We start from the raw sequence: 14232 nt of genomic DNA on the forward strand, positions 1-14232 counted from the left end.
CCACCAGGGAAGCCCAAGGTTGTTTTTTAATGACTATTTTAATTGACTTTTCTCTAGTTCATAAGATAAAATTGTTGAGACAAACATCTGAAAATAAAGAAACAACTTCTCTCCTAAGTATAATGCCCTTTGGTTTGTTCAAAAGCACATGGAGAATTTTCAGTGTGAATATCTAGCCTTTCAAAGAAACTTCTAAAAACAAACATACACTTCTGAGAGTATGGTTGAATCAAAACCATGGCTTCCCAGCATCATAAAGCTACTTGGGCAGGAAAAAGAATTAAAGACCCCGACTGCTTCAGTGCATTGAAAGGAAACGGAGTATTTATTTATAGGTGGTGTTTTTCCCCAAACACAAGTGTGTATCAAAATTCTCTCTCAGGACTTCGCTGGTGGCGCAGTGGTTAAGAATCCGTCTGCCAATGCAGGGGACACGGATTTGGTCCCTGGTCTGGGAAGATCCCACATGCTATGGGGCAACTAAGGCCGTGCACCACAACTACTGAGCCTGAGCCACAACTACTGAAGCCCACGTGTTCTGGGGTCCGCCTGCTGCAACTACTGAAGCTCGTGCACCTAGAGCCCGTGCTCTGCAATAAGAGAAGCCACCGCAATGAGAAGCCCACGCACCGCAATGAGGCGTAGCCCCCGCTCGCCGCAACTAGAGAAAGCCCGCGCGCATCAATGAAGACCCAGGCAACCAAAAAAAAAAAATTCTCTCTCAGGTGTAAACTGTATTATTAATGGCCACAGGGTAATTGATACCTTGGTAATATATTTGGGTTTCCTCCTATGTGCTGCCAATATTCAGAAGAGAAACACATGTTCTTGGAGGAAAGAGAAAAATGAAAAAGTGGGAAAACTGTCTACATGGAAAAAATTTTAATATAATTTTAAATAGAATCTGGGAGATGGAAATATTAAATACATCCTTCCCAAAGAGTAAATTCTATTGTGCGAAATCCAACTGATTGCTCCTAAGATAAAGAGAGTCCTGGAGATGAAACAAGAAAGAGAGCCTTACAATAGAAACTACTGTCTGTTGAGAGTGTACCACCTACCAGGCAGGGTACTAAGTACTTAACCCCATTATTTCAATGAATTGTCTCAACACAACCCTAGACTTTATTATACTTTTGAGGACCTGAAGGAAGAGAGGACTTAATTGTACAAGATTACGCAGATGTGTGACGTGCATGACTATGTATGTGTATGACTCTCAGATATCTGATTCCCAAGTCCACTCTGGTAACTGCTAGGTTCTAACACCACACTTGCTGAGAGCTCCCTATATGCCAGCCAGGGTCCTATGCACTTTATATTATCTCGCTTCATCCTCACAGGTGAAGTGGGCATTATTACCCTGACTTTATAAATGAGGAAACTGAGGCTTAGACAAGTAACATGCCCAAGGCAGTTAGGTTTTTGAGCCAGGTCCTTCTGACTTCAAAGCTTGCATTCAAATGCAGAATGAGAATATAAGGAAAAAAGGAGGAAAATTAAGATGGAGAGAGAGAGAGGCCTGAATCAGTCCAAATTAACTAAGAAATTGCCTGGGAATCAAGATGTTCCTCTGATGAAAGACTGACTTCTAGCTCAGTGCTTCTCAAGATTAGCTGCACAATAAAAATAATCCTGATGCTCAAGCTATCTGCCAGACCAACTAAACCAGAATCTCTAACGGGGACCCAGACATCACTCAGTGGCAAAGCTCCTCCAGGTGACTTCAATTTGCACCCACAGGTGAGAACCACTGTGCTAGAACTCTCCTTCAACCGTGTGCCACTGTTACTTTTCTCACTAACATACACTTAGAAATAAAAGGATAATATTATCTCTGATGGCTTCAAAACAGTGAAATAATCTTAGAATTAAATATATATATATATATATATATATACTCTCCTCTCCCTTCCTCCGATTCACTGAGATAGAAAGCAGAAAGTTCTTGAGCTTATGAAAATCAATAGCTATTTAATAAATACTAATTGATTTTTAAAAAAAAGCTTGGAAGGTAACTATTAAATTAATTATGTTTAGAAAAGAGCAATAATACACAAATCTAAGGTTCCTGACAAAAGTCTTTGTCAACTAAACCGGATGATGGTAAATGCAAAATCCTTTGTTTCCCTTGGACTCCTCCAGGTGGGAAGGACAAGAGTAGAGAGCTTTGGAACTTCTTGGAAACAACAGGCGTGTGTGGGACAAGTCCATTCTTTGGTTCCTGCCTGCCCTCTTGCCATTTTTCCTTTTACTTATGAGATCTAGTACTCTCTCCTCTAAGAGATTTCAAGTCAACTTCCACAGACCCTGGTCCAACTGAGCTTAACTATTAATTTATCTTATAATTGACTTTATTTGTTAGAGCAGTTTCAGGTTTACAGAAAAACTGAGCAAAAAATAGAGCTCCTATATACCCTTACTCCCCAACTTCAGTTTCCCCGCTATTAACATCTTGCACTAGTGCTGTATACTTGTTATAATTGATGAGCCAATATTGATACACTAGGTGTACATAGTAACACTGGGGCTCACTCCTTGTGTTGTACAGAAAGTTTGTTTGTTTATTTGTTTTTTTGGCCGAGCTTCGTGTTATGTGGGATCCCAGTTCCCCGACCAAGGATCGAACCCACGCCCCCAGCAGTGGAAGCATGGAGTCTCAACCACTGGACTGCCAGGGAAGTCCCAGAAAGTATTAATTTTTAATTGCCCTTTAGTGACCATATATTCTGTGAGACTGCATTATATCTTCTTTATAACAAATAACAATCTGCCTAGACACCAAACTAAAGATTTCCCTCCCATTTCTCAGTGTTCCCATGTTAACTTTTCCCTAAGCAGGTAGGGGGAGCTAGAGAGCAAGGTTTAAAGAAGAGAAACTTTTAAGTTATTATCTCTTCATCAAGATTGTTGCTTCACTGCACTCTAAGAGAAGTTTTCATAGAGTGATACAGATGGTATGCAGTGGTGCATATGCATATGCTCTGTGAAGAAGTCTGAACAAGTAAAAAAGACATCAAGAGAGCAAACAACAGTAGTTTTGGACCTGGCTAGCCTAGGACATAGTCAGGAAGGAGTGCTGTAGCGCAGAAGGAAAAAAGTGACTTCTCTAGTTTAATGGGCTCCAACAGGGTTTCTCTAACCCCCTGAGGGAATGCAGTTATGAGGGAATACCAACAGGGATGACAGGACATAGAATTTTGTCAACATGCTTATTTTTTTGGTAGAAAAGAAGGAAATAAAGTCTATGGAGGGGTCAAAGCCAGCTGTCAATGTCTCTCTGGCATCCCAGCGGCACATCCTTCAATTCTGCCAGGGCTCCATGAATCTACATTTTGTAACAGGGCCCAGAAGACGGTCACTGAGTCACCTTGCGGGCCTGCTGCTGCCCTGGGTGTGTGATACACACAAAGGAAGAGCCATGCTGGTTAATCCAGCAATTCTTGTTCACCCATCAGGGCATGCCCGATTCACGGCCAAGTCCACCCCTGAATTTGTCTAACACTTGCAAATGCTCTTTTATTTCCAGCCAGCTACATATGGCCTATGCGACTGGCCTGACCAAGCCAAAGCAGGGCTATCCCTCAGCCAGTTGGCAGCAGGTATGTCTACAATCTGTGGCAATGAAGACAGCACTTCAGTGAAGCAGGCATCGTCCCCAGACAGGACTCCTTAGAGCCAACTGGGAGCTTGGGCCCCAGCACCAGATGCTCTTGAATGCCAACTTTCAGCCTGTGGCCAGGGACCAGCATCCAGGGGTAGTTCATTCAAAGCACTGCTTTTATTCCTGGTTTAGTTACTTTAGCTCTTGCCTATATATAACAGTCAATGTTTCTCCCTTACGAGGGGGCCACAGAAGTTATCCTTTAAACAACTAGCACATTCAAAACACTGAAAACTAAACACAGAATAAAAATGAGCATTACAATGTAAATACTAATATATGTACTTGTATTGAAGTGAAATGGCAATAACTAAATGGGCATGAGGGACTCTTTCCTTTAGACAGAAACACAGACTGACTTACCCTCCCATCTTGCAGTCCCCGGTCCCACCTTTCCAGGCTCTTATGTACTTCGGATTGGCCCATAGGGACACTGGATTAAAACTTCCACTTGAAAAATAAGGTCCCACTGGGCTCAAGATTACAAACAGCAGGGCTTTAGTAGGCTTCTTGACTCCCAGAGAAGGCTGCAATAAAGCAAAAGTACACACAACTGTTAACTTAAAATGCAGACACCAGTCTCAAAGCCTAGAACAGATCTGTAACAATCTCCCAGAAGGGACTACTGTTACTTCTAAAGTTGAGTCACACAAAGCCCGATGGTCTTCTCTTTCAAGAAGAAAACATCAAGAATGGGGGTACTTCAGTTCCATTCTGCTTTTTGCTTTCTGAGTTAAGATTTTAAAGGAAAAGCAAATTTATCAACTTTTTAAATAGTAGGCTTTTTCAGAGGATTATATTTTTAACATCTAGCCATATAACACCTTTCAGTGTTGCATTGATTGGGAACTGAAAAAGGGAAGAACCTAGACATGATTTCAGTCTTTGGGGGTGAAACCTAATATTTGCTTCTCTAACTTGCTCTTCTGCTTCTGACTGCTGACTGCTTAACGCCAGTGCCTCCAGCAGGCAGTGGGCTTGGGGGAGTGTGCCATTAGCACAGCTGACAGTGAGAGACAGCAGACAGCAAGAGTGTAGCTGCAGTAGAAGCAAAGACACCAGACAAGATAAATCCCCCCCAAAAAGACAAGAGGATGACGGACTCAGGAATTCGTGTCAGGAATGACAAAGATAGAAAATGGCCTTTCCCACCAATACTGGAAAATCACAAGCCAACGATGCGAAATCATACAAATTCCTCCAGCACAGAAGCAGTTATAAGTAATTACTGCCAGTTGTTTTAAGGAGGAAAACTGAGAGACTGAAAAGTTTTGAGGGCTACGTATTATAAAGGCAAAAAAGGCCACTGGGCTAGCCTGTGCAATTCAAGACCACACGAGTAAGAAAACAAGTCAGGGCTATTACATTAAGTATTGGGATATAAAATACTTGTGTCTAGTCTTCAAAAGGAACCTGGTCTGCCTGGATGGGGTAGTAGTCTGGCGTGGAAGTAATGAGAGGAGACTCAGTGCCCTTGATTTTGTGGCTTTTATAATATTCGATGAAACTGACTGAAAGTGGACCTAGGGATATATTTTTTTCTGAATTTCAATTAAATCTCCTCCTCCACTACCTATTAGCTCAAGGCCCCTCACCCAGTACTTGTGCCCAGATCATCAAGAATCAGGTAGGTAGAATATCCGTGAGCAGAATAAAATGTGATTGTATATGTGCACACTGATGCCATCGGAAAGGCGTAGGAAATGGGAAGCTGAGTCCATTCACACTCATGTGAATGTGAGGACCACGCAGGGCTTGGCTGGCCCCAGAGCAAACAGATTATAGGTGACGGATAACTGAGTTAAAGAAATGAGTCAGCAAGCGACCACAGGTTTTGGTTTTTTGCTCATTTGTGTCTGTTTTTAATGGGGGCTAAAGAGGACACCCCTACATGGGAAGAATGTGGAGCCTTAAACTCCATTTGCCTTTTTTGGTTTCGTATTTGGAAAAGAAATCCTGAGAATAACACACATATCTGCCTTTCTTCCCAACTTTGATAAAAATTGACTATCTTATCTCTGCACTTTTATTTACCTATCAGTTAAGTAAGTACACTTCATATCAGGGATGCTTTGAAGCTTAATATTTTAAAAAAAATTTTTTATTGACCACTGTAGTGAGGAATTAAGCTTCTCAACATAGTTTAGAAATACAATATGCAGGACACATCTCAGTAATTTACCTAGCTTCTAATGTTCTAAATAAAATAGCTTATTTCTGGACAAGCTGATAAGCATTTTATTAGATACCACACGAATGCCTGGACTTTTCTCACTCACGTATTTTTTGCAACCTACACACTATTAAAAAAAGTAACAGGAACTTCCCTGGTGGTCCAGTGGTTAAGAATCCACACTCCCAATGCAGGGGACCCGGGTTCGATCCCTGGTCAGGGAACTAGATCCCGCATGCCGCAACAAAGATGCCACATGCCACAACTAAGACCCAGCACAGCCAAATAAATAAATAAATAAATAAATGTTTTTAAAAAAGTAACAGTAACTCATCATCATGGAAATATTTTTCAGAGATAAATTTCATCTTATTCATTTCCTTCCCCTGATTTAATTGACAGGTAAACTTGCATTTATTCCACTAGGTGGTAGTAGAGAGAGCACAGATGGAAAACAATAACATGCATTAAATCTATTTCTAGAAAAGAGTATCTTGATAAACCTTTAAGCAATACTTTTACTCTTAGCAAGCAGGTAAATAATAGACTAGAGTTTTTCAATGCTGAGAAAAAAATGTGTTTATGTGTACTAACATTTTATTTTCTGAAATTTAAGCAAGGTCAACTCATGTTTTACAAGCACTTCAAGTACTGGTGTTGATCATAGCTCAGTCACCTTCATCCTTAAATGATTATTTATGTCAAATGTCTTTTCATGAAAAGAACTGTGACTACTGAAAATGGTCACACTGCTTCATGAGCGAGAATAAGTCCGGAAGGGAACTTGGTGATTAGGTCTGCTTCTACCCTCAAGGAACCATTATTTGTTCCTTTTTCTTAATTCTCCCTTCTTTCATGGAAAGCAATTTAAATTCTGCACTACTCCTACAATTAAGAGTAGTTTATGATAGTATAATATTAATCAAACAGGACTTCCCTGGTGACGCAGCGGTTAAGAATCCGCCTGTCAATGCAGGGGACACGGGTTTGAGCCGTGGTCGGGTAAGATCCCACATGCCACGGAGCAACTAAGCCCATGCGCCACAACTACTGAGCCTGTGCTCTAGAGCTTGCAAGCCACAACTACTAAAGCCCGTGGGCCTAGAGCCCAAGCTCCGCAACAAGAGAAGCCACCACAACCAGAAGCCTGCGCACCACAACGAAGAGTAGCCCCCGCTCGCCGCAACTAGAGAAAGCCCGCGCACAGCAATGAAGACACAACGCAGCCAAAAATAAATAAATAAATAAATATATTTTAAAAATAATTAATCAAATGGCAATGAACAAAATTCTATGATGACAAGGTCAGGCTTCTGATGAAATAAAACAAAAGCCACATAAATAAAAATACAGATAATAACAGCTGTTCAGTTATGTAGACTAGTTTCAATGTCTTATTTTGATTGATTTTTAAAAATTCTTCTCTACTAGTTTCTTGGATTATTTCAATAAATAAGGAATTGAAAGGGGCTTTTAAGAAACCCCAGAGAGGACTTCCCTGGTGGCGCAGTGGTTAAGAATCCGCCTGCCAACACAGGGGACACGGGTTCAATCCCTGGTCCAGGAAGATCCCACATGCCGTGGACCAACTAAGCCCGCAAGCTGTAACTACTGAGCCCGTGTGCTGCAACTACTGAAGCCCGTGCAACTAGGGCCCATGCTCCACAACAAGAGAAGCCACCTCAATGAGAAGCCTGCGCACCGCAAGGAAGAGTAGCCCCTGCTCACCACAACTAGAGAAAGCCTGCGCACAGCAACAAAGACCCAACGTAGCCAAAAAAAAAAAAAGATATCTATTTAAAAACAAACAAACAAAAAGAAACCCCAGGGAAAATGAGGTATATAAAATCTCAGATGCAAAGTTTATAATGTCTCAAGGGACCACATGAAGTTGAAATTCTGATGTGTTCAAAAAAATACTTTTTACTTTATAAGTTATACCTCACAAATGACAAATAAATATATGTATGTATACATAAGGGTATTAAATATGTGTATATTTTTCACAGAATAACAGGACAATTGGGTGTGATGCAAAATAAAGATACATTTCATAGTGGAAATTACCCCTTCTGTCTGTGTCAGTCAGAAAATTACTTTATAGAAAGGCAGGATTCCAGAGGTGGTCTGACAGCAGTGGCCACTCAGCGAGCTGAGAAAGGTACTATTTACTAGTTTGTGAAAGGTACTATTTACCAGTTTGTGAAAGGTACTATTTACTAGTTTGTGTTTTGGCCTGGAAGGCAGAGAAGCACAGCAGCCATGAGGAGGCTTGAGAACAATTCTGCCAGGCAAGGCAAGTAAGAGACAGAAGGAAAAAGATAATTAGAAATAACAGGGGAACATTTTTCAAAGAGAACAGAACTTTCTGGGGCATCCAAATCACTTTTTTTTTTTTTTTGATCCAAAGAATAGCCTAATTAAAAGAAAAAAAAATTCTACCAGTTCTTAAGAAAGATTAGTTAAGAGGGGAAAATGATAAAGAACATCAGACTAACAGGTCCATGTGGGGCCTTGAGTATGAATGTGTTTGTAGGAAAAACTAGTTGGTTTGGTTTAAGATTAAAAAAATAATCAACGATCCTCAATAATTACACAGTACTTTTTGGTTTCTGAGACATTCCATAGCCATTATCTCAGAAAATCCAACAATCCAGGAAGTTAAGGGTTATAATTCCTATTTTTAAGTTGAAGAAACTGAGGCTCAAATGATTCACCCAAAGTTTCAGTTATTAAGCTCTACGTCTTCTACTCTTAGTCCAGAGCTCTTTTTCGATATGAGTTTGATAAAACAAAAAAACCAAAAACCAGTGAAATTCCCAGGATTTCCTAATGTGAAGAGAGTTCAAACCAGACCTTCCTTCTACCCTCAGCCTTCACCACAGCCCTCATACTCTAGGCAACCCATGCTCAAACCATACAGAACCCTTCAGATTCCTCAATTTCCTACTCAAAATGTATACATTGAAGCCCTGACCCCCACTGTGAATGCATTTGGAGATAAGGCCTTTAAGGAGGTAACTGAGGTTAAATGAGGTCAAAAGGATGGGCCCCTAATCCTGTCAGCCTGGAGACCCCAGAGTAAGTGCACCCTGCTCCCTCCCGCACCCCTCTTCCTCCCCCCACACAGAGGAAACACCCTGTGGGGCGCAGTGACAAAGTGGACATATACAAGCCACGAAGCGAGGCTTCACCAGAAATCCACCCTGTTCGCACTTTGATATTGGACTTCCAGCCTCCAGAACTGTGAGGAAATAAATTCTGGTGCTTAAGACACCTAATCTTTGTATTCTGTCATGGCAGCCCAAGCCGACTAAGACATCCCCTCTCTGGACTTCCCTGGTGGCGCAGTGGTTAAGAATCCGCCTGCCAGTGCAGGGGACACGGGTTCGAGCCCTGGTCCGGGAAGATGCCACATGCCGTGGAGCAACAAAACCCATGCGCCACAACTACTGAGCCTGTGCTCTAGAGCCCGCAAGCCACAACTACGGAAGCCCACGTGCCTAGAGCCCCTGCTCCACAAGAGAAGTGCAATGCAAAGCCCACGCACCGCAACGAAGAGCAGCCCCCACTCGCTGCAACTAGAGAAAGCAGGCACGCAGCAAGGAAGACCCAACGCAGCCAAAAATAAATAAGTAAAATTAAAAAAAAAAAAAAAAAGATTATACTTGCCCCCAATGAATTGTATTGACATCCCTGTCGAACTAAATTACCATAAAAAACAAAAACAAAAACAGAAACAAGACGGGAAAGCACTTATTAGCTCCCATCCGGGTTACCACAACAAGCACTCTTATTCAACCAGGCCCCATTTCTTCACCACACTGACCTACATCTATCAACACATTCATTCCATGGGCCTGACACTCCCACAAGCTCCATGAGACACTGAGTTCCATGGAGGCAGGGAGGTAGCATCCCTAGAACAGCACAGTAACCAGAGCATAAGAGATGCTACAGCACAGAGGCAAGAACACAGGGGTTCTGACTTCACCTCTGTGGGCCTCAGTTTCCTCATCTCTAAAGTGATGCCAGCGGCACCTACCCACAGGGCTGCTGTCAGTCAGTGCAGGGATAGCACCAAGCATAGTGCCTGGCACTTAGGAGAACTTCACAATGCAGGTGATGGGGGTGATGAGAGACTGGACCACTGTGTTTCATCAGAGAGAACCAGGACCTCCCTGAAAGGCAGCAGGACTTTCTTGGGATTGGCCTACGGCATCTTTCAGGGAAATAGTAACTCTTTCAGCAATTCCCTAGGTTGCATATTTTCAAACTGCTCATTGCAGTATCATATAAGGAAACAGGGAAATGGAATCCCAGTAAAGGAACTAGGACAAAGTGTGGTTAGTGCCCAGCGTGGGGAACTCTGCAGCAGTTAGAAGGGATGGACTGGATCTACACATAGTAACCTGGATAGAAATGAGAAACACAGCACAGAGGGAAAACGTTAAGAGACACCATGAGATGTGTAAGACGAAATCATTTATATAAATTAAAATTACAGGCATCCAAGGTAATAAGAGATACTTAAAACCCATATAAACCAAAAGAATATTCATTCAATACTTAAGAATGATTTCCAATGGCGGAAGAGGAGATGAGAGTAGGGAAGATAAAAGGGAATTAAAAAACAAAGAGAGGGCCCCCCTTCTGCCCCATGATGGTAAGTGCCATGAACTGAGGGGTATCATTATCAACCATGTGCACCAACACTCTAAAAAAGTAAAAACAAAGAGAATAAAAACAATTTTCCCCTGTAATAATGTTGAAATGGGCAAGAACAGCCTCAAGAGGATGTCCATTGTTAAGAGTGGCCTGATTATTATCAGCTGATCATCAAAGACTAAAGTCAATAGGGACAAGCTGTATCTCTAAAAACAGATAATTGAGGTTTGAAGATACTAAAAAGGGGGCTGTTAATATAAAACATGTTAACAGTTATGCAAGTAAGATTTTTAACTGTTTATAAATAGTGTAACGAGATACATATAAACTCTCAAATAGGACTGCAAAAGAATACATTAAAAGTGTGGACAAAACCCAAGTTAACGGTTACAAATTGCTGCTGTAATAACTAGTTTTCAAATCTGTTCAGATTCTTTCATTTATAGAGCCTAATCATAAAGGGAAAAGATGAAAAGGTGTATAAGCATAAATAAACAAAGGTTGTGAATAGAGAATTCTTTACATGGAAATTGTTCTGATTATAGGTAAAATTATATATGTAATATAAAGATTTTACAAGGTGATAAAAGGAAAAGAAAGACATGTCTATGATATTTACATGGCCTTAAGCTCCCTGTGGAGTGAACCAAAAATCAGAGTGGACCATTTGGCAGCAGGATTTTAATATTCGAGCTCTCTTGGGCTTCCCTGGTGGCGCAGTGGTTGAGAGTCTGCCTGCCAATGCGGGGGACACGGGTTCGAGCCCTGGTCTGGGAGGATCCCACATGCCGTGGAGCGACTGGGCCCGAGAGCCACAGCTACTGAGCCTGCGCGTCTGGAGCCCGTGCTCCGCAGCGAGAGAGGCCGCGATAGTGAGAGGCCGGCGCACCGCGATGAAGAGTGGCCCCCGCTTGCCACAGCTGGAGAAGGCCCTCGTACAGAAACAAAGACCCAACACAGCCAAAAATAAATAAATAAATAAATAAATAAATAAATAAATAAATAAATAAAATAAAATAAAATAAAATTCGAGCTCTCGTGAAAACATCATACTGAAAGTTTTACAATGAAGTTGTGGATGGGGAAACTTTATGTGAAATGATTTTACATGTTATTGTGCATTGTCCAAATTGTATTCTGTGCACTGGAGGTGGTATTAACCTGAAGCAGACAGCTTCTCTAGTTGAGCTCAACTCCAGAAATGTATTTGGGGCACTCCAAAGTAGAAGGATGTGTTAGATCCAAGGTCAGTCTTGTCTTGGAGTGCAGCTGAAAAAGTCAAATCCGCTGGTAGCTTGCAGATATGTGTGTGGTAGACAGCCTGGCACCTGGTCAGAGGGGCTGGGCAGGCTGACCCCTGCAGCCCAGAGGGTTGTCCCTACCATCAGACCCTCCTTACGACACTTATTCTCAGCCCTGATATTATTTAGCACCACCTCCCCAGTGGAGAGAGTAGGTGAGGTGATGCTGAGATAAATTGGAAAAGTGGGAGGCTTGGAGCAACAATCAGAGGGAATCTCGGTTTGTGGTTGTGCATATTTTGCTATGGACCATGGTCAAAGCACCTGTGTACACTTATCAGGATTGCTGAGGAAATAAAAGCCCATCTGCGCACGTGTAGCTATACCTTCCCGGAGTTACCAAACAGGGTGAAGTTGGATAAAACAGATGTTAAAACGAGCACAAGCCAGCTTCTTTAGATGGAGCTTTCTCAGGTATTCAGTATTGAACCTGATAAGCATATAAGTTTAGCTTCTTAGCTGGTAAAGTGAAAATTTAGAAACCGTTTATGTAAATGTTTTTTATTTAAACATTATGATTTCAGATTTTATCTAATTTCCAATTAACAATCAGCAGCTGGAGAGGGTGTGGAGGAAAGGGAACACTCTTGCACTGTTGGTGGGAATGTAAATTGATACAGCCACTATGGAGAACAGTATGGAGGTTCCTTAAAAAACTAAAACTAGAACTACCATACGACCCAGCAATCCCACTACTGGGCATATACCAGGAGAAAACCATAGTTCAAAAAGAGTCATGTACCAAAATGTTCATTGCAGCTCTATTTACAATAGCCAGGACATGGAAGCAACCTAAATGTCCATCGACAGATGAATGGATAAAGAAGATGTGGCACATATATACAATGGAATATTACTCAGCCATAAAAAGAAATGAAATGAAGGTATTTGTAATGAGGTGGATGGAGTTAGAGTCAGTCATACAGAGTGAAGTAAGTCAGAAAGAGAAAAACAAATACAGTATGCTAACACATATATACGGAATCTAAGGAAAAAAAAAAAAAATAGCCATGAAGAACCTAGTGGCAAGACGGGAATAAAGACACAGACCTACTAGAGAATGGACTTGAGGATATGGGGAGGGGGTGGGGTGAGATGTGACAGGGTAAGAGAGTGTCATGGACATATATACACTACCAAATGTAAAATAGATAGCTAGTGGGAAGCAGCCGCATAGCACAGGGAGATCAGCTCTGTGCTTTGTGACCACCTAGAGGGGTGGGATGGGGAGGGTGGGAGGGAGGGAGATGCAAGAGGGGAGAGATATGGGAACATATTGTATGTGTATAACTGATTCACTTTGTTATAAAGCAGAAGCTAACACACACACACAAAAAAAAAACTTTTGTTGCATTATGTACAAGATTTGGGGATTATTTGTTATTGCAGTATAAACTAAACTTTCCTGAAAAAAAAAAAAAAAAAAAAAAGATTATAGAATGTTTCTCCTTCATAACCTTCCAAAACAGAAAGCACCAGGCCCAGATCGTTTCGCTGGTGGATTCTACCAAACATTTGAAGAAGAAATGACACAGAAGCAGAGGAGACACTTTCCTAACATTCTATGAGGGCCAGCATTACCCTAATACCAAAAACAGATGAAGGCATTATAAGAAAGGGAAACTATACAGTTCATACAGCACAATATCAAAAAAACAAACAACCCAGTCAAAAAAATGGGCAGAAGACCTAACTAGACATTTCTCCAAAGAAGACATACAAATGGCCAACAGGCACATGAAAGGATCCTCAACATTACTACTTACTACTTATTAGAGAAATGAAAATCAAATCTTCCCTCCTGCTGCTTCGTGTCTCTTGCCATGGCTGTGTTATGGTTATTTAAATGGTCCCCTCTTTCTGGACACCCTTTTAATCTTTTTTTTCCTTTTCTTTTCTTTTTTTTTTTTCCCAAGGGGAAGTGGCTCTTACAAACAGTGCTGTAATTAAAATGTTTGTGCCTATTAAATCAGACTGGGTTCACATCCTAAAAAAAAAAAAAAAAAAAAAAAAAACAACAATCAGCAGCAGTTTGAAACACTACAGCTTTTAGTTCCTCTTTAAGTTTTTAACTACCTGTAAATAAATATTTCAGAAGATATTCATTAAAATGATGCTGAAATTCTTTTTTTTTTTTAATAGTGAAAATTTTTTTAAAATTTATTTATTATTTATTTATTATTTTTGGCTGTGTTGGGTCTTTGTTTCTGTGCGAGGGCTTTCTCTAGTTGTGGCAAGCGGGGGCCACTCTTCATCGCGGTGCACGGGCCTCTCACTATCGTGGCCTCTCTTGTTGCGGAGCACACGCTCCAGACGCGCAGGCTCAGTAATTGTGGCTCACGGGCCTAGTTGCTCCGCGGCATGTGGGATCCTCCCAGACCAGGGCCCGAACCCGTGCCCCCTGCATTGGCAGGCAGACCTCTCAA

At 41.4% G+C, this 14232-nt stretch overlaps 1 protein-coding gene across 2 annotated transcripts in view; it reads right to left on the bottom strand.

Moving 5' to 3' along the window:
* The window catches only part of BCAT1 (branched chain amino acid transaminase 1), a 107672-nt gene that overhangs the window by 26200 nt on the left and 67240 nt on the right, over positions 1–14232 (bottom strand). For both annotated transcript variants that reach the window (XM_036866820.1, XM_036866819.1), the window contains one exon: positions 4028–4191. In XM_036866820.1, the coding sequence (XP_036722715.1) occupies positions 4028–4191 (164 nt within the window). The remainder of the gene's footprint in view (positions 1–4027; positions 4192–14232) is intronic.

This window comes from Balaenoptera musculus, chromosome 10 (genome assembly GCF_009873245.2).
Source record: "Balaenoptera musculus isolate JJ_BM4_2016_0621 chromosome 10, mBalMus1.pri.v3, whole genome shotgun sequence".
In the NCBI taxonomy this organism is placed as follows: Eukaryota; Metazoa; Chordata; class Mammalia; order Artiodactyla; family Balaenopteridae; genus Balaenoptera; species Balaenoptera musculus.